The sequence below is a fragment of the Gymnodraco acuticeps genome, unplaced genomic scaffold (assembly GCF_902827175.1).
Source record: "Gymnodraco acuticeps unplaced genomic scaffold, fGymAcu1.1, whole genome shotgun sequence".
NCBI lineage: Eukaryota > Metazoa > Chordata > Actinopteri > Perciformes > Bathydraconidae > Gymnodraco > Gymnodraco acuticeps.
In genome coordinates, this window is record NW_022990199.1 from 50,745 (window position 1) to 72,157 (window position 21,413).

General features: G+C 39.6%; 2 protein-coding genes across 3 annotated transcripts in view; both read left to right on the forward strand.

Moving 5' to 3' along the window:
- Positions 1–6: 6 nt before the first annotated feature.
- LOC117547450 (PHD and RING finger domain-containing protein 1-like) lies at positions 7–3,721 on the forward strand. Its single transcript, XM_034218212.1, has 7 exons — positions 7–476; positions 1,458–1,541; positions 1,626–1,759; positions 2,271–2,362; positions 2,683–2,870; positions 3,238–3,331; positions 3,425–3,721. Exons 1-7 carry the CDS (start codon positions 333–335, stop codon positions 3,460–3,462), a joined length of 774 nt encoding a protein of 257 aa, XP_034074103.1. The 5' UTR covers positions 7–332; the 3' UTR covers positions 3,463–3,721.
- A 9,086-nt stretch (positions 3,722–12,807) lies between these two features.
- LOC117547445 (arf-GAP with coiled-coil, ANK repeat and PH domain-containing protein 3-like) overlaps positions 12,808–21,413 on the forward strand; it is a 107,477-nt gene continuing 98,871 nt past the window's right edge. For both annotated transcript variants that reach the window (XM_034218200.1, XM_034218201.1), the window contains exon 1: positions 12,808–12,994. In XM_034218200.1, the coding sequence (XP_034074091.1) occupies positions 12,948–12,994 (47 nt within the window). In that variant the 5' untranslated portion in view covers positions 12,808–12,947. The remainder of the gene's footprint in view (positions 12,995–21,413) is intronic.

Genomic DNA, 21,413 nt, shown 5'->3' on the forward strand with positions numbered 1-21,413 from the left:
AATCCACCTAAAAGCTGTTTGCCAACCGCCATCAAGAGAAGAAGAAGAACTTAATATTAGCAGTCAGCTTTTTAAATGTCCTAAATAACTAACAAAGAGCTAATTGTTTTAGGGAATATATTCTGTAACAAGGCAGAAAAAGGTGTACAGGATTTGACTATATTACCCTTGATTTCACAAATCGTATTTTTCTCATTTAGCTTCAAACGTTTAACAGACGTTAGCTTCGTTGTGTTGTTGTTGTCATTGCGCTAACGGTTGAGTTCGAGTTCGTCACAAAAGCCGTTTAAAATTCCTCCACCGAAACTCTTTTGTCCCGCAATATTGTAAAAATGGATGATTCCTCCGTGATAAACAGAGCCGGTGGAGCAGATAAATGCTATATCTGCCTCAGCCCCTTTGGAAAGCAAACAGTGGCGTCTCTGGAGAAATGCCAGCATGTATTTTGCCTTAAATGTATTCTGCAATGGTCCCAGGTAAACACACACAATTCACCTGTCACCCCTGTCCTGCTAAATGTGTCAGGCTGTCAGCCATCATACTATCTTATCAGTATAAAATGTATAATACTCCAAGGTGCAACAATCCCAAATTGGCAATATATACAAATATTGACACAAGTTGTGTTTGAAAAGTAGTGTCAGTAGACATGTTTATCCTTTAATAACTTAAAATAATTCTGTATATTTGATAGTGTCTATTCATAGATACTCTTCCTATCTATCTATCTATCTATCTATCTATCTATCTATCTATCTATCTATCTATCTATCTATCTATCTATCTATCTATCTATCTATCTATCTATCTATCTATCTATCTATCTATATATCTCATTGTGGAATAGCCTCCCAACTGAGATACGGGATTGTCCCACTCCCAATAGCTTTAAAGGTCAACTCAAAGAATGGTTAAGAAACAGACGTGCAATCAGTACGAAATGCACTTTAACACAGGGGTAACTCCTCTTGCACTTTATGTAGCTCTTGTATCTCCTGCACTTTATATGTCGTAGCTGCTACCTTGTGGTAAATGCTTGTATGCTGCTCATGCTCTTTCTTCATATTCATATTCTGTTTGCCATTTATATAAATGTTATGTTCATAAATGTTGTATGTGACGGGACTACAGATGGAAATGAGCTCAAAGCTAAAATCCGACTCATTTACATTTGAAAGCATTATTTTTGTTTAAAATGTTCATTAATGTGCACTGTCCCGGTTCAAATAAACGATTAAATAAAAAATAAAATCTGTCTATATGTATAATTGGGAAATTAGGATTGCAGTGTTATAAGCTTTTTGCAGCACAATACCATCGAATTCTTTAAAAAGTGTCACCAGGGGCTCTGACATGATGTTTGATGGATTGCCTCTGTACACGATGTGAATCAAAGTGTAAAACACTATTATGTATAAGCTAAGTTTCATGTGTTTTTGCTTCGTCTCAAATCTCAGACAGCCAACACCTGCCCCGTGGACCGGATCAGTTTTGGTTTTATCTACCAGAGACGGTGTCCTGGAGGGGACATTCAAGAGAAGGTGAGTATTTACAGTGTCCTGAAGTATTTGGAAATACATGGAAATATTTTGGAGCTAAACTGTTTTGCGGTGCCGCTTCTGCAGATAAAAGTGAGGACAAAGAAAAAGAGAGAAGAAGATGATGATGATGAGGAGGAGAGCCCTGCTGTTATCTGTGAGGAATGTGGACGCAGCGACCGCAGGCACCGGCTGCTGGTGTGCGTTCACTGTGACTCAGGGTATGGCATTTGAGTGCTTGGGAGCTTAACACAGCTTTATCGAGTGTTATTTTGATCTTTATGTGTTGGTACATATCAGTGGTTTTGTCAAAGCAGAAGCATTATAGTGGGTTGCACTTGAATTTTGTTGTTGTTGAAGTTTTACCATCAAAACACCCACAAACTTTAAATACATGTTGTAAGAGCCAACATGCTAATTTAGCACCAGTTTATTCTTTTACTCTTATCATTATTTGTTAACACTTCACACATTTGTTTTGGGCACTTCCAGCGATTGTCACTTGGGCGTTAAATGGTATTTAGTCCGCCTGTTTGGCTGCTAGAGGGCAAAGGGTGGTACAGAGAGACATTTTTAATTTTCTTTATTAAATATCACAGACCTCCATTTTAGCATGGACTCTTTTATTTGAAATGAGTCAAAGTAATGAGGCTTAGCAACTTCCTTTATTCAAAGCTTTGTTGCTACACAAGATGCTAATCCAGTCCTCTGTGGTTGTACTTATTGTTCCAGGTATCATCTGGACTGCTTGACGCGACGTTTAAACACAGTTCATGCAGGCGACTGGATTTGTGCTGAGTGTGCGGTCACTCCTCAACATACAGGTACAAGCTGTGAATTCAATTCGCATATGATTTTACGGGGCGAAAGTTCCAGGAGATTGACATTTTCAGACAAAGCTGAAATATGTGTAAATACTGAAATAATGATACAATCAAAGCCAGTGTTGTCTTTACACCAAGCATTTAGGGCGTAATAAATAATAATAATAATAGTGGTAGTGGTGGATTAGTGAATCCACATGACATAGGAAAAGATCCAGATAAAAGTGCTAAAGAAAAGTAAGTTTTACGGGAAGTATAGTATTTCAAAGATTTGCTCAATACATTTAGTTTTGTCTTTTGTGAAATTGTCCCTGTGCTAGAGGGCTCCGTGGTGGAGGGGGAGATCAGTGATGGAGAGCTAACAGACCTCCTAGCTGAAGCAGATGAATCCACCAGCAGTCGTCTTCGGCCGTCCACCATAAGTCGCCCCAGCAGCTCCACTGAACGACGACACAGCGGCAGGATCCAGAGCAGAGCCGATCCTCTTCCTCTGCAACAAACCTCCTGGGTCAGCACAACATTACACAGGGAGCAAGAGAGAAACATCTGGATACCTATCAGACAGCATGAGCTCAAAACACAGAGAGTGGTGTTTCAGTGATTTACTTACAGGCAGTCATATGATTCTGAAAAGACGGAGGGCTCGGTGAAAAAAAAGTGCAACCATACAAATAGAGATACAATGCTAAGAGGCAGTTCATTGTTAACATTGAATTGTTTAACTGAAGTTCATCATCATTTCCTGTAACCTGAAATACTAACTGTACTAAAACACAATTCAGTTGATGAAATAGGGGTTGATTTATACATTTGCTTTTCGTCTGTCAGAGGCAACCTTACATAACTTTAATTACACATTCTATCTTTTTTCTCAGCATGTACCTAAATATCTGTTACGGGCTTCAAAGGCTGCCGTCACAACAGAGGAAGAAGCTGCTCTTCACAGTGAAACCAGCAGTGCTTCAGTCAGTAAGTCATCAACTTTTAGTTACATGACCCATTGATTTAAGAGTCGATGAATTCTTTTATAGCTGAAATATCTGCTTTTTGTCTATTTTACAGAGTTAAACACAAGAAAAAGAAAGAAGCGTGCAACTTGAGCTCCTGACATCAAGAAGGGTTGACTTGGACTGTCAGAAATGACCACATGATGGCAGCATTGTGTCCCAAACATAAACTGACCAAAACCTCACGTCTCGTGCTTTTTTTTGTTTCTTGTTGCTTTGGTTTTTAAGGGAACGTTTTTTTGCATAGAAAATCACTGTTCACAGCAGCTTTGTTACATATGACATGGTGTGGGTGGAGATACAGTAGGAGACAGTAGGTGAACCTCGACCAAATAAAGTATTTGAGGCAACACAGATGTTTGAGACTCCTTTAAATTCCTCCTCATCCCGCCTCCCACAGCCGTCGCCTAGCAACAGCATCCTCCGTCTCATTTCTCTCAGGATCTCGTCCGGCCGAACTCGAGAGAGGAGCTTCAGTCAGACACTCACATCTGATGTTTCTGGTCATCGAAATTCATACTTTCATGTTCAAAATCAATCATGTGTTGGATTGGACGTCTTTTAATCATAACTAGATTCTAAGAGATGCAAGAAAAATGAGAAAATGCAACAAAAACTACAATATATTCATGATCCCTGATAATACAGTAAATAAAGCAACATTCTTTCTCTGCTTATCAATTTGGGTTTGATTGTAATACTATCAGCCTGTGTTATGATTCAGTGGGCGGGTACTTGACAAGCCTCCAGCTCATCTTGCCCTACTTTCCCCCCTTAACAATGCACAGGATACAAACAATGTTCACCTTAATCTGCCAGAACATTTCTCAAATGAACAAAAAGGACACTGAATGGTGTGTAGAACCAAGTGGACACAATAAAGCACTCACAGTTCCTTGTTTGCTGCTGGTTGATCTTTACTTAGACAACCACAACTTAGGAGTTATTTGCACTATTAAAAACTGCTAAATTGTTAAAAATCTGTGATGCTACGACACAGTTTAAAAGACAAAGGGTGAAGGGGTGCAGGCTAACTGCTTAGCTTAGCTTGTTCCTCTGTTTACTTAACATCCAGATAGAAACGCTTGGTTTGATTTAGTCATCAATATAAAGCATGATTTTTGTGTGAATATGTAACAGGGTTAGAGATACTTTTACATTTGAAGAAGGGGGATTGTTAGCCTAGCTTAGCCACTACACATTAACCTTTAAACAGCGTAGAGCGAAAGTCCAGTCATTATTATGCTAAACTAAGCTTATTGTCTCCTGGCTGTGGTTTCAAACCCAGTCTCACGGCATTTCGTGTTCACCAACACGATTTTTAATCTATTGATTCGTGTTCACCAACACGATTTGCCCCTTTTTTTCGTGTTGCACAGCACGATTTTAAAAGCAATGTTTTTCTACTGCCTGCAGCACGTCTTTTTCTCCAGTCGGGTCGAGGAAGACCGGAAGCTGTGTGGTTCATAAAAACATGTTCTTACTCAATATCAAGCCACAGTTATTGCTTTTATTTGAAATCGTATAATTTCGGACTTTTGTTGCCGTCTGTGAGGAAAAGAAATGGGGCTCAGAGCCTCAGAATACGGAAATCTGTATTTTTAAATATTTTTTTCCTTCTAATTCGTTATTCTTTTCAAAATAACACACTGTTATTTACTCACCAATAACACACAATTATCCTTGCTTTTATTTATTGGTTTAACGCGAGACACCCCAGGTGAATAGGGTAATTTTTAGGGTAATTTTTTTAAAATTTCTCCAGTTAATTACTTACAATAAGGCAATTGTCTTTTGTATTACAAGTTTTCTGAAATAGCATGTTTAAATATGCAAATTACCCATTATCTCATTAAATATGCACATATTTGAACACATTTCAGGAATCGAAATCTGAACTTTGGATATAGCCAGATTCAAAATTCTTGTTTCATTTTGTAGTCATATTAGTATCTAAGGCTTTTACAGAAGGGATATTGGATATCTCTTTTTATCACTCCATAAATCAGAAAATACTGTCAACAGCCCTAAAATATCCATTTTCGCCATGTTTTTAGGTATACAATGTTGTATAATTCAGGCTATGAATTATATATGAACAAACCCTTCTGTAAAAGCCTTCATAATATTGATAGGAATATAACTGGAAGGTTTGGTGTATGTACGTGCTACTGAAGTTGAAATTTCGAACTCAGAGTAGGAGAAAAAACTCATTTTGAGAAAACGACCTTTAAAGATTGCAGTGACGCGCTACGCACTCCGTGAAGGTATTTCATGTTCAGGGTCATTTTTTTTTTTATAACCTTGCTTCGTGCAAGTGACAATTGTTGTCGTCTTCTCTGTGAACGTTTTTTTCGCCGTTCTTTTGGCATTTTGAGATTTCAATTTCTAGCTGAAAGCTAACCAGGAAGTGTTTTAGCACACCACGTGACGCATCTGAACGAATCACGTTGTCAGAAATTGACACCAGCCAATGAGATTTCGTTTCTTGGTTTAAGACCCCTTTGTGCTTTCACGATTGGTTACTGATACAAAGGAAATGACCATATTTGGATCCGATGAGATTGTGCAGGAGAGACGGAGCTTTCCAGCGATACCTCTGTTGACATGGTGCACACAGCGGTCGCGGTACTTTATGTTACGTTAGAATGCTAACTTTTGGTGAATTTAGGAGAAATCTACAGACGCAAATAGACAAACTATAGTAAAATAAACACTTAAATGTGTATTTTGTACGTTTTCCTTCCAAAAGCCTGAAAGAAAACATGTTATGGAATCAAAATAGCACAAAATCTCAAAATTGACCAGTACTTGAAAAACGATGTTTTTGCCTGCCGTGTCTCGCCTTAATTCCATAATCTCAGTCAGTTAATTTCAAAATAAAAATAACCGGAATGAGACATTGAGACATGAGAGTGACATCGATCTTCTTGTAGCCTGTAATTCAAAAGTAAATCAGCACAATAAAGCAACACTTTTTTATAAAAGGCCATTTTTTGGCCATATTATTCTTTTGTGATGTTTTCAACCAAATAATTACGTGTTTGAGTAGGTCAACTGCCTTACTTTTACTACACCTGGTGGCAAGGATTCGGATTGCCTTTGGGCATCTGAATATTTGATACTAGCTGACACAGTGAAACAGACTTCCTCAAAATGAAGTTCCCATGTCTCTGTTCCAGCTTTGACCCAGGACTCACCCCATCCACTCTGAATGGGATCCTGTCAGTTTCCTCAAAGGAATCACTGACAGGAACAACATACTGCAGAGTGGATATGGAGCTGGGCCAACGCTGACAGGCTCTGGGCTGTACATCCTGCAATCCCTCAAGCAATTAAGCTTACCCTAACACGATTAACACACAACGGAGCCAAGGTCAAAACTCCTAATGACTCGCTGCTCAAGAGACTGTTTAGCACAGTGTGTTTTTAAAGACTGACATGCTAAGTGACCTGATAAGGCGCTAACGAGTGGTTCAGAAAAACATAATTTGTTGTGTATTAATTCCACATGTGAAGGCTTTCAATGTATTACCTGTACTTATTTATTAAAACCATACTTTAAAGAGGTATTTTTCCTTTTTGGGAAATACGGGAAGAAGATCAGTACCACTCGTATCTGTATGCTAAATGTGATGCTACCTGCTTAGCCACTTAGCTTAGCTGTAATCAAAGGGGGACAACTTAGCTCTGTTCAAAAGTATATTACTTTTAAATGATTTAATTGAAATTCTACTTTCTTTTGTTGTATTTAACATATTTGTTCTGTTGGCAATACAAACATCATCTACTTAGGCCTATTAGAGAACCGTGAAAACATATAGCTGTATTAAAAGCAAGAAACCCTCTCCTTCCACCATCAAGTTATTTAGCTGATGCAGGTGAACTGATGCTGAAGTTGTTTTACCACCAGGAGCGATGCTTAGAGCGGCACAGAAGCACTTTGCCTGAGACATTAGCAACACGGGTTAATGTGCATTGGCGGGGATGCTAAATAAGTCAGCAGTGATGTAAGCATGACTGCAAACAGCTTCTGGGAACGGGGGTTTCAAACTCACGAAGGTCATGTGTGAGTGGCTTTTGAATATGACCCAGTATGCAAATTAAGAATATTATTTATTAAAATGAGCTCTATTTTCACGACATGCAGTATCCTTTGCTGAAGTGGTTCCCAACATACAGTATTTGCATGGGAACAGCTATGTCTACTGGTAACCCCTGTCACTGGTTGCAATAGTCCTCCAGGTATAAGCAGGTACCAGGCCTTGTTTTACTTTTATTCTCATTGTACAATTACACTTACTATCTCTCTAGTCTAATACGTACTAAAGCCAAAGTGTAAAATGTCAATTTAGCAGTTTTTATGTTTGCATCGAGTAACTTTCTCCTCTGATTTTCTGGCAATATGTACGAGCCAATATCATTCAGCATAACCCCTCCAAAAAAGCGCAAATTGTTGTGTGAACAAAATTATTTGTGAGATTTAGAGTGACCAGTAGGTATAATATCACATTTGGAGAGCGCCTGACTCTTTTCCAGTTGTGTATGCTAAGCTAACCAGTTGCTGATGATAGTTTCATAAATACTGAACAGATATTGTGGTGTCAAGCCTCTCATCTAACTCTCAGCAAGAAAGCAAATAAGCACGTTTCTTTGTCAGCCAATTTCTTTAAAAATCTTAAGAATTGTCAAATGCATATTATTATATAAATACTACTATAACAATGCCAGAATGTCTTCTTAGTACATATGACACACACACACACACACACACACACACACACACACACACACACACACACACACACACACACATACCATGTATACATCACTTCAGGGGACATTACATTGACTTACATGCATTTCCTGGAGACTTATCCTAACCTTAACCATAACCAACACATGCCTAACCCTAATCCTAAACCTAACCAAGTCTTCACCCTAAAATTAATGATTCCCCTCATGGGGACCTCCAATTTGTCCCCATAAGGGAAGCCAGTCCCCACACGTGACTATGTAAACAGATTTAGGTCCCCACAAGTATAGTAATGCTAGACCACACACACACACACACACACACACACACACACACACACACACACACACACACACACACACACACACACACACACACACACACACACACACACACACACACACACACAGTGCAGCAGTCCTTTAGTAAGATTCAAATTCCTTTACAAAAGACATGGGAATACATAACACTTGGAATAGGTCGCTGCTGAGAAGACTTATACTTGCATAAAATAGAACATTCATGCAGCATCTGTACATGCCTCATCGGTGGTGTCTTGTAGAGCCGTGCACCTGCAGTCAGAAGGGATAACATTACAAGCTGTGTGCTCAGCAGTGCGACTTGCAGCTCTCTCTCCAGCAGACCAAAGAGGGGAGAAAAAGTAGGTCACCCTCCCAGAGACCCACACATCTCTCCCAGTGATTTCACACTGCAGCAGTGCATGTGTCTGCCATCAGAGGGCCTCAAACATGAGAGTCGACAGCTCCAGTCCACTCTTTTTCCTGCACAAAGGCAGAAGAGAATCATCCCTGCTCCTATTAAATTACACAAAAGCAGCAGGAGTTGAACGGTCCATTACTAATATGATAGCTAGGCAGTCTCCACTGTAAATCATCTTGCTGTCAAGTACCTTAAATCTGTTCATAATACGATGAAGAATCTGCCTCAAAAAACCCAGATTCCCAAATCTTAAAGAAATCTTGAGAAATACACTTGTGTCTGCCTGGCTGATATTCTGCCCAGTAAATTGATACCACAATATCTGACTATTTTTAGCAACAGGCTAGTTTAGCTTAGCAAAAAGACTGGAAACAAGAAGCCTGACTGTCTCCCTTTTATTTGTCTGACGATTTTGGTGTCGTTTTCTATCAAAAAACTCCCGAATATTGTTTTCTCTTCAGTTGTTTATTCATTCACACCAAATGTTTGTTTTCATCCTGTTTCGTGCCAGTTGCATGGAAATGTAATCAACATACTCGCTCGATGAATACAGGTACCATTTTATATCTGTATCTATATGTTCATGGGCTGCTGCTCCTGCTTTAATAACATGCACAACCTTATATATTATATTGACTCCACTAAGTTTGCTCTGAAGTTCCACTAGTGTGCATTTCAGATCATCCAACTGCTGACTCAACACCTTCACAAAGAAGCAGAGGGTGCTTTGATCTCAGATTAGTGAAAGGAACTGGGAGTGAGGCAATGAGGAAAAGGGGGGATGGTTAGTGGAGTCTAAAAATGGGCCTAGTGTTGTGTCCCAAATGCAGGGAAGAGAAATAGAGCTGCTGTATTGGAGCACCATGGTTTTTTTTGTTGTGCCTTAAGTGCAAGCATGTTTTGCAGGTTGAAAATGTGAGGTGCACGTCACTGCATTTTTTTGATCGTCGATCAGATCATCTAAGTTATTAAGATTCATCCAGAGGGCATAAGAAATTTCTCGACCAATTTCATGGCAATCTATTTAATATGTGTTCTGACATTTTTGAAAACTACAAATGGCCACCTTTTGATGATGCAAGAGGAAAATAAAGGGATCACCAAAGTCGATACATCCTCTGGGAACTCTGTAGCCTATATCTTTTACATTTTATGACAATCCATCCAATAGACGGTGAAAGTGGTGGACCAACCATCTGTTGCATGGCTGAAAATGTATTTCCTCTGAGATTTAATTGTGTTATTGTCCGATGGTGATTAAAAGTCAAGACACCTCCACTGAAAAAGAGTGAAATCATTTCTGTTCATGGCCTGACCCGCAGCCTATTTAAAGGCAGGATCTGAAGGAACAATGGTGCTCTATGAAAACATGCAGTGAAATCCCAAGCAGGCGTATTACTCGATGCTTTCCCATTTCCTGTAAATTAATAATAGCCTTGCTGGGGAAGTGGATGCACTTGAGATACCCTCATGCAGCAGCATGGGAAAGTAGATAGGTATAGCAACACTCAGATGTGTTAGAGGTCTCTTTTAAGTGTTTCAGAAAACCAAGCAATTAGTTTCAGTGAGTCAGATATTGACATTAAATAGATTTTCACAGCTTGCAAAGCAGTAAAAACAAGCAGATCTGACACCATAGTGTATTAGAGGTGTGAATCTGACTAGAGCATCTCTGAAAAGAAGAAACTGAAGCCATTGTGGGTGTTTGCTTATTCATTGCTTAAGATAATAACACACCAGAGAGTGTACAATACCGAATCACACTTCCCCTAATGAATATGTTGCCTAAAAAAATGCACATTATTTTGTGTCTTTTATGATCAAAATTGCAAACAATTACAGAATAAAAGTGACCTGAATATCTGCACAACAAAAAAAAACGGACCACGAGGTTTACTTTCTGCTTATACCTGTACATTTAAAGGGTTATTTGATGGTGTTACGATACAAAGACAAAGGACTGAATGTCATAACAGGCTCAAAATATATGAGATTATTGAACTCGTTGTATTCATTCAAATGAGACGGAACGTGACGTCAGCATTCTACTCATTCTCATGCAGAGGGTTGAGCACCTGGTGCGTTCATGTACTGTCGGAAATGTTATAATTTCAACAAATTGAATGCAAAACAGCACGATTTTTGCTATGATCAATGGTGAAAAGTAACAAATACATACAATCGTGAGCTACTTCTACTCTATTGAATTGAAAACATGTTGCTTTATATGTACTTTACCACTAAATGTTTGATTTCTCTACTAAATGTATTTGACATCTGTACTTCAAAGATTATATAATGAAATGTTGTCAAACTAGTTAAATTACCACTTTACCTCAATCTTCTACAACATAAAATGCTGTTTACATCATAACATTAGCAAAAATCACATCAAAGTATATGTATAAAGGAAGTTAATAGAGCCGTATTGTTTCCAGCTATAACATGACATTGATGCATGAATGCGTCCTTATATATAATACAATAACATAATAAACATCATTGTGAAATGCATGTATTTCCAAATAGTGTATTTCCAAATAGTGAAGGCCTGCTTTTATTGTGTTATATTATGTATCAGTGGTGGATGAAGTGCTAAGATATTTTTAGTATGCTTTCAAGTAAAAGTTCAGTACTCCCTCAGGTAAAAGCATTATTTTACATCCGAACATAAAGTCAATGTATGCAAATGTATTATAGTTCAATTATATTTGTCGATGCATCAATGTGTTCATAAGTTTAATGTTGCAGCTGGAGTACCTTGGGAATTTAAGCCATGGATCAAAACAGTTTTATTATGAATAATACATAATAAATCATATTTGAAATGGTAAAAGTGAGCATAAAGTAGCATGAAATTGAAATACTCAGGTAAAGTACAAGTACCTTACAATTATACTTAGGAATTGACTTGAGTATGTGTAACATTTCGCCTTTAGTTGGAACCCACTTTAAAGGAGCCCTATTAAACTCATTTTCAGGTTCACATTTGAAGGGAAATTTGAGATTTTAGTCATAAGAAATTATTTATATTTTATAGAAATAAACTGAAGTGTGTGGGAGAGAAACTCCGTCTGGAGGGAACGCAGGGATTTTTGCCTTTGCAGACCATTTACATTCACAACAACCTATAACACACGACAGGAAAGGATTTATATATATATCTTTTATCCATGTATTTTTTCTTTTAATGTTTATTTTATTAGCTTTTCTTTTTAATGACTGATTTTAAATGCCTTTTTCTTAATGTCTTTCATTTTTTGTAAAGCACTTTGAATTGCCTTGTGTTGAAAAGTGCTATATAAATAAACTTGCCTTGCCTTTATAAGTCCCCTTTAATTACTTAACATACAGTAAAGTCGTTTTATGTATTAGTCGAGACCCCAAGGTGAGGGGTCATGAGATGATTCATTGGGAAGGAAAGAAGAAAAGCACAGTACTTCTACAAACATATGTCATCAGATGTTGAACTAGTGTCCAATATGTCCAAATATTTAAGTAAGTAAGTTAACATTTAAGCCTTTGCAGATTTTTACATGCACAAAAACCTGTATAACATACTACAGGAAAGGGACAACGACATAAAGCATAATAGTGCCCTTATAAACAATAAATAAAAGCAAAAATATACATATATATGTCAATATTCCAATTACTTCATTTATATAGATTATTCTGCACAATTTCTATTATATTCTATTTTATTCTATTTAATTGCACGATTATCTGTTTTATTGTGTTGCACTGTTGGAGGAGCCTGTGACCTAAGATGTTCATTATCTACACACTGTAGCTATGCACAAATGACAATAAAAGCCTTGAACCTCCTTGAACCTTGAAATGTCAATTTACAGGCAACAACTACAACTCGGACGTCGCAGCTTATAAATCCGAGGTTAGCAGGAGTCCATGAAGGCAGCACAGGGTCCAGTGCTGGTGCTCCAGCTCTGGCTCTTCAGAGAGAGACTGATCCGCAACAGGAGCACTAACCGGCGGGAGGATCGCATCGCTGTATCGGATAATAAACATCTCTACTTTCCTCAACACCCGGGACATGACACCCACATTTTAACCGTGTTAAAAGCTCACCATCCAGCCCAAGATGACGGTGGATTTTGAAGAATGCATTAAGGATTCCCCCCGGTTTAGGTAAGGGCAAAACTCCGAATCCACGTTTTAACTATTGGACGCAACCAGTGATTCCCATGCAAGACTGTGGTGCGATTTTCTAGTATATTCACATTATTTATCCGAGACATTTGAAGCAAGTGCATTTTCTTTGTTTTGCATTCGTCTTCTCTCTTATGTTGCATTTTGGATTTAAATCTCAGTGGGATTTGTATACATTGATCCAATAAATGGTGTCTGGATCACAATTTTGGAACAGTCAGAAGGATTTGCGAGTTATTTCTCAGCCTCCATGTCAGTCATTGCTTGCATGATGATGAGCAATGCTTGTCACATGGGGACAGCATGAAATCAGAGTCTGTTCAGTCTCACATTGTGTTGAGTTTTCTTTGCTTTTCCTCTTGTGTTGCAATAGCTTTTTTTGATCCCTGTGCATTTGACAGTTAAGATAGTGTCAAGTAGGTTATATCATTGCAGCCTACTTAAAAAAACATAGTCCCAATCCAGAATAATTAAAGCTATGGATGGAGATGATTCTGTGAATTGTTTTCTCCTTATAAAAGATCTCCTGACCAAAGGATGCAGTTCAAACTACTAGAGCTGCAAGTAATGATTTTTGTTCCATTATTGATTAATCAGGTAATTATCTTGTCTATTAAATACAGTTTTAACCCTCCAAAATATCCTGTTTAATTGCACATAAAACAAGAAAAGCATCAATGTAGGAGCTGAAACTAATGTGACTTAAGGATTTGTGTCTATGAGATCACCTAAACGATGAATTGGCAATCACTTTTCTGTCATCGACTAATTAATTGATGTATCAGCTCTGGTTTAAACGGTGTCACTAATCATTGGATCAGAGCGAAGTGAAGGTTATCCCACACAGCCTGCACCAAAGCCCTGACCGCTGTGTAGCAAATGTTACATAAATAAGGCAGGAATTTTCTACACCCACATCTAAACCTGGTCCTCTGCTCCCACCGAGTCAAGAGGGGAAGACCTGAGGACTCGGAGTCTGAAGAAGTGACTTTACTGAAGTATAAAGTGAGCAGGAATACCACGATGTAAACATATTCGCTTTATTTATATGAGAAAACCAGTAGAAAATCCTTAGAGATGTGCCGCCCCTTAGATGGATGGATGGATGGACTTTTATTAATCCCTGGAAATTGTTTCTCTGCATTTGACCCATCCTAGTGTTAGGAGCAGTGTGCTGCCATTTTGAACGGCGCCCGGGGAGCAGTGTAGGGAACGGTGCCTTGCTCAGGGACACCTCGGTAGCACTTGGTCTTATCACTTACTATGTCACTATATTTTGGAAGTAAAGGAGGAGGAAACAAAGGAGTCCAATGGAGGTGTTTCAGGCGGGGAGTGTGCGGGATTTTAGCCTTTGCAGACCATTTACATGCACTAAAACCTATAGAACACACTACAGGAAAGGGAAAACCCCAAAAAGCATAATAGGGGTCCTTCAAGCTAGTTGAGCCAGAGCAAGTTTCAACTACTTTCTAGAATCGGTAGCTTTATGTAGTAGTTGAGCCCCAAATAAAGGGTCATAAGGTTGGTTTGAGGGGTCATGAGATGATAAATGGGGAATGAAAGAAGAGAAAACAGTACTCTCATGTGACATTGGGTTTTGAGTTAACAAAGGAAACCAACAACTCATCTGAAACATGACAAGCAGCCTCCTCTAGACTAGACAATGTTTTATAGTAAGGGCCGGGGCTTACGATACATTCAACTATGCGGCTATGTCTTTATCGTAAATCTGGAAAGTAACTACACCTGTCAAATGAAAACAGTTCAACATGTGCTCCAGACATTTTGAAGAGTAGAAGTATGGCATAAAATAGAGTAAGTATACCCAAAAATGATACTCAAGTACATGCAACATTGTGTGTGTGTGTTGGATAAAATCTCTGCTCCCAAATAAATCAAAGACTTCCAGACTTGGCAGCGGCACCTTAATGACGGCCATCTGGGCTGCAGAAAGGCCCTTCTCAGGAAGTGCTGAGTGCACTAACCTTCTCCTCCTGTGTTTCATATGCTAAGCAGCGAGGCTACAGGCTGCAGAATAACCCACCTCATTATATAAAGCTCTGAGGCGCCTCACTGTTTCCTTTTTCCCCCTTGAATGGGTCGATAAAGTTATCTCTTATCACTCTGAAGCTGTGCATGTGGAATGAAACAACTGTACCCTTTCTCCCTGGCTTTACAGATGCTTTTATACGCTCCGTGTTCGGCACTTTATGTTTCTTGTATCTGCTGCCCAGGCTGTTTAAATGACTAGAAGAGGCGCTGAAAGAGATTAAGTACACGCATGTTCTTGCAGCCAATGAAGCCTGTAACTGTGTTTTTTCATGGAGCATTCAAATGCTTTCCTTTGTGTGGCTAAAAGCAGCGCTGTGTTGCGTTATGTAACGTCCCTGGAGGTGGATGACTGGAAGGAAGCGGCAGGCCCAGATTACAGGAAAAATGTTGCCTTTCTCTATGACAATTGGCATGACACTCTGCTTCCCACACGTGTGAAATCATACAGGAACTGATTTCCTGCACATATTTGTACTATTATCTCATGTTTCAGACGTATCCATTCGTTGGCTCCAGTTTCAATGATTTAGCAGTTACTCTGACCAGGACAGAGCTAAAAAGTTGACAGTAAGGTTCTTCTTCTCTCCCTTTTAATTCGGATGTTTAAGCACTTGATAAATAACCAGTCATGTTCAGATCTCTTCACCAAACTGTGTGTATTCTGTGTTTACTCTCTATGGATACTAAGTCCCAGACAGATGTGAGATTGCAGGCACTGATGCGCTCCACATCTGTTTTTGAGAAAGTGGTCTGTGATGATTACACGGCCGCAGGAACTGTTTGTGTTTGCTCCGGCTCAACAGTGGCAACACGCAACGTTTGAGCTGTTTTCTCCCCACTGACATGTTAATTTGAGGTCGGACTCACACACTGCTGCAGGATAATGTTGAGGCATAGCAATTAGGGATATGCGTGATAAGTGGACTAGTTGTATAAACGTTCCTTCCCTCGCTGGGCAGTTCTAGAAATAGTAATTTGGCTAAACATGATGTTTCATATTGACATTTTCTCCGTTGTTTCTGTGGAGATCTGAGCTAAACAGCCGGAGTCACTACCACCCACCAAGTTCTCCCAGCCTGCCGCCACCTTTGTGTTTCTGAAATAAAGCAGCTCTCCTGATCGCCTGCATTACTGAAACTAGCTGCCTTGCTAGCCAACTGGCTAACACTTATGCTACAGCTAGCGATCTAGGCCTTCTAATGGCGCATTTCCACAACAGCGCAGTTTAAGCGTGCCGTGCCCGGCCCGTTTTTGGTTGCGTTTCCACTCGGCGTAGTTCCGGCTAGCGGGTACTTTTTCACAGTTTTTCTGGCTCTCCAAAATCGAGGTTCTTTCCGGGCCAACAACCGGGCTGAGTATGCTGAACTAGAGAGAGAATCACTGGCAACTACAACAAAATGAACATATTTGACCGTGATTTAATTGTAATACACGTTTCAAAATGATGCCGAATAGAGATATCCCGATCCGATCACGTGATCGGGGATCGGAGCCGATCACGTGATTTTCAAAAGATCGGAATCTGGAGAAAAAAAAATCGGGGATTGGGAATTTTTATTATTATTTATTTTTTTTTTAATTATTTTTAAATTATTTTATTTAAAGGTGGGGTAGGTAAGTTTCAGAAACCGGCTCGATTGCACTAAAATTTGAAAGTACACAGCCGAAAAGAATCCGCCCCTTCCTTCAGACTTCCTTACAGAGCACCTCCTCCAACACACATGAACGCGCACATGACTTGGCTATATAGTTCAGGGAATTGTAAACCATACAAAACAGATAATTACCTGTCCAAGAGAAAAAGAGCGACCACGGCGTCAGATTTCAACTCGGTGTGTATGGGGGTTATTCCCTATCTTTATTCAAGAGCGTGGTATTTAAATTTGAGAGCATACTTTATTGATTTCCTTCACTCAAACCCTGTCATCGCACCAAAGAGTAACCGCCCTTACGGGACGCTGTAATAAGTAAAGCGAACGCACCCGCAAGGACACCTGGCCTCCTATTGGTTGAGGGATTTTGACAGGATTGTTGCACAAAAGTTTCGAGCACGCACAGAATAAATCTGAGAGCAGAACAAATCTGTAAGCAGCAATATATCTGAGTGCAAGCGTACAGTTTGAGCAGAAGCAGAGCACATCTAAGTGCAAGCAGGCACTATTTGAGTGCGAGGACAGGGTTTGAGGGAAATAAATACATAAAGTATGCTCTCAAATTTAAATACCACGCTCTTGAATAAAGATAGGGAATAACCCCCATAGGTGTGTTCCATCAGTAGTCGCCATCGTTGAAAAGCAACTCCGATATTGACTCTGGTTTGAATTCTCCTAGTTTCCACTTTGTTTTTGTTCCTAATTTGCTCCGTTACATTATTTATTTTGCCACCAGTAGACGATGTCGAACCTAACTCTGCCATGGTGAAAGTGGCCGCCTGTTGCTGGCGAGTCATTGAAGTACTGCTGCAATGCACGCCCAATGACGGCACGCCCAATGAGGGCACGCCCAATGACGGCACGCCCAATGAGGGCACGCCCAATGAGGGCACGCCCAATGACGGCACGCCCAATGACGGCACGCCCAATGACGGCACGCCCAATGAGGGCACGCCCAATGAGGGCACGAGATACATTTGTGCGTGCACGAGATGGAAGGCTGACAGACAGGGCGGAAATCCAATCCGTTTAGCCGGCCCGTATTACAGTATTACGACTTCCACAGATGACATTTTTGTATGGATTTTTTGTCAAAGCACTTCAGATATTCATTGCTATCGGATGTTAAGAGCATTCCATGGAATATAACAAAAAGTGTATCTCGAGCCGGTTTCTCAAACTTACCTACCCCACCTTTAATGTTACAAAACAAAAATGACCATGTTCACGTCTTAACGTCATCCTGAGGCCTTAGTTTTGGTTTAAAATTACACAACATCATGTATGTGTTGCTTCTTTTGGGCTTGTTTTTATAGACCTGGTTGTTTATTTCTCTCAAATCTGGCAACAGAGTGGGCGCAGTGTCTAATTGTAGCAGTAAGCTAACGAGAGGCTACGTTCAGCCGGTGACTCGGGAGTCGGGACAGAGAAAATGTCAGGAGTTTGGGCCAGATGCAATGTTTACAAGGCGGAGGTTCCGCGTGGTGGAAAGAACAGAGCTACGTTCAACACGACCAATCTAATACGCCACCTGAGAAACAAACCCCAACAACAACACGACGAGTACACAGCGGCCACTCAGGTAACGGTACTGAAACAACCGACACTTTCAGAGACTTTCAAAAGGAAAGAGAAACTGCCCCAGAACAGTGAAAAGGCCAAAAACACAACAGCCAAGATAGCTGAATTCATCGCGTTGGATGACCAGCCGTTATCTGTTACCTTATTTTTCTCTTAATGCATTGCATAAAGATCGAATCGGGAAAAATCGGTATCGGCAGATTGTCAAAATCAAATGATCGGGATCGGATCGGGAGCAAAAAAAGGTGATCGGGACATCCCTAATGCCGAAGTAACAACATACTGATACCGGTTAGTAAAAACCATGAATTAATGCTTTGACAAGTCTGCAGACAGACGGCAGAGAAACACCTTTTAAAATGCGTGTTTTCTAAATGTAGCTTGGCTAAGCTAACGTTGTATATGCTCCGACCGTCCACACTCACAACAACAGCCTATACAGACATAAATAAACCAGCGTCTGTATTCGCCATGACACAGGCAGTCTGTGGTTTGTACTCGTTTAACTTTTGTCTAGTTTCTGAACAGATATGAGGAGCTGTGAGCTCTGAGTGCTAAGAGCTAACAGCTGATGTTGGTTTTGTGTTTCGCATTGAAGATGACGTCACGGCTCCGCCTAGACTGCGTTACTATAGTTACTACCCCAGTTCCTAAACTGTAATGGAAACGCAGCATAAAGTGAGCCTGGCCTAACTATACCGTACTAAGCCGTGCGAGGCCCTGCAGTGGAAATGCGCCATTACAGTCAAGTCAACTTCTATTATGCTTTTTGGGGTTTACACTGTAGTGTGTTGAACATTGGACTACTTTGTTTACTTCAGTAAAAAAAAGTGACATCACTAAGTAAAGCGTGCGTGCGCTTCTATTGGCTAGCGCTCCAACACATTGTACGTGATCGTGGGACATCGTGGTTGACCAATCACAACAGAGCCGTCCAGCTAACCAATCAGAGCAGACTGGGCTCTGGTTTCAGACAGAGGGTGAAAGGAGGTGCTGCAGCACAGGCAGTATGAGAAAAATAAAGAGCTTTTTGAACATTAAAGCACGGAGACATGTCCCAGTAGAGACACTACATACTGATATGAACCTGGAAAGTTGCAGAATGGGAGAAAGAGTCGATTTTCAGACATTTTTTAAAGACTTTTTAAGGTAAGAAAAAACATTTTTAACCAAACATTATACCATATAACGTGCTTGGAGGCAGAGCTTAGGAAATAGTATTACAGTATCAGCAAAATGTACTTAAAATATCATAAGCACTTACACACTCTTTAAAGTTAGGACTTTCATTACTTAATTTTCTAATTGTCTCTGCTAATTCAGGCATCAAAAAGCAATTTTGGGCTTTAGGATGAGGATGATTTATGACTACGGATCCTGAACCACTATGAATGCTTCTTCTGTTTATGCTTAACTTGAGGGGATATTTCATTACCGCCCTTTTTTTGCTATTTGGCGGGGTATTCAGCATCTCTGCCGTCCCTTCATGCGTCCACACAGTCTTCCAGCAGAATATAACTATTGTCCAGAGAGCTTTTCCTGCTTCCGCTGAGAGACAGACTCTTTTCTCTGGCTCTGAAAAGGCCTGGGGCGTCCATGATCCTTCCCTCTCCCTGTGAACAGCTGGGGGGGGGAGGTTTGCCATTAAGTCACGGAGCAGAGTCTGGGAATCCAAGTTCAATGACCTGTCGGCAGCGTCTGTGAGAGAGTGACGGGATGGATGGATTCATGACACAAAGTCAGATGACAGGGTGAGGGAGGGGGTGTATGTCAAATTCCACGAGCTGTGAAGGAATGCAAAGTATTTTAGGGTCATTTCTAGCTCTGAGAGAGATGAATTAAATACGCCTGATTAGTCTGAATAGAAGACACGAATAATACCTTTATTTAGAGTCGATTAATTGAATGTGAAGCATAAATGAATGCAAAGGATAACGACGTTAAGGTTGGATGATATATAGTAAAACAAAATGGGTTAGTTGAGCTTTATTACAGTACAAGTTTAGAGACAACAAAATGCAGATATTCTGATATTGGGATAGTCCGTAGTAACATGGATGTATGAAATGGTGAAATTGATATTAAATGCATGGGAGCTGAATCCATTTTAAATCATAAAAAAAGTCCTTTATAAATTCGGTTTTCTTTTTTAAACAACACAATTCATCAATTGGTTAAGGAAACACTTGGCATGTTAATCTATATGAAATAAGTCTTAAGTTGCAGCTCTAAAAATGGATGATTCCACAAAATGTAAATAGATGGTAACACTAGGTCTGCAACTAAGACTTTTTTTTGTATCAATTAAAGTTTTAATTGGTTATTGGTTAACCATTTGTTTTAAAAAAAGTGAAGAAAAAACCCCAGATAACTTCAATATCTTTCATTGTACAACAGACCTTCCAATACCCCAAATATTCAGTTTATCACCACATCAGCCAAACAAATGCAGCTTGAATAAGTTCATTTAAGTACGTTATTTGTTACGTATTCTTACATTAAAAGACTTTGGAAGTAACAACATTTTAGACACTAAGACTGTGTTTTAGTTTTGTCTTAAATGCTATTTATTATCACTGTTAACAACAAGTTTCCATGTTCAGTATACAAATGTAAAAAACAAAAGTTCTGATTGCTGTTTTACCCAATTTAATTTCATCCCACTGCTTGTAAGTTGAGTTCATTTCTGTATCCTTGAGTGACCTGAAAAGTAATTTGCCTCTATATTAGTTTAAATATATTTCAAGATGCATTTCCATCTGGTTCTCTCTCTGTGGGAAAAGGAAATTAATTTATAGAGGGATTACATTGGCTTCATGACTTCATATTTAATACATGTTACCGAGAGGAAGGCCCAGATTTCATATTGGAGTCTGTTGCTGTTCATAAATAAGAATCTACACACAACAACGAGGCATGTTGAATTCATAATGGAACCACAACATCAAGTGGTGCAGATAAAGCTGGAGTTCAATTTTAAAAGATCCGGGTTCATCTCAGTTCAGGAGGGACGTTTTGGGAGCAGGGCTGCAGGAGAAAACAATTTCATCTGTTGTCAACAAACGCATCACCAAAGAATGTTTTATTTGCTAGTTTAAAGACAGTCATTACAT

Excerpts from the sequence above, each read along its gene's own strand:
- LOC117547450 (XM_034218212.1), top strand. The coding sequence starts at position 333 with ATGGATGATTCCTCCGTGATAAACAGAGCCGGTGGAGCAGATAAATGC. Across the intron at positions 1,542-1,625 it reads GAGGGGACATTCAAGAGAAG|ATAAAAGTGAGGACAAAGAA; the intron begins GTGAGTATTTAC and ends CCGCTTCTGCAG. Across the intron at positions 1,760-2,270 it reads TGCGTTCACTGTGACTCAGG|GTATCATCTGGACTGCTTGA; the intron begins GTATGGCATTTG and ends TTATTGTTCCAG.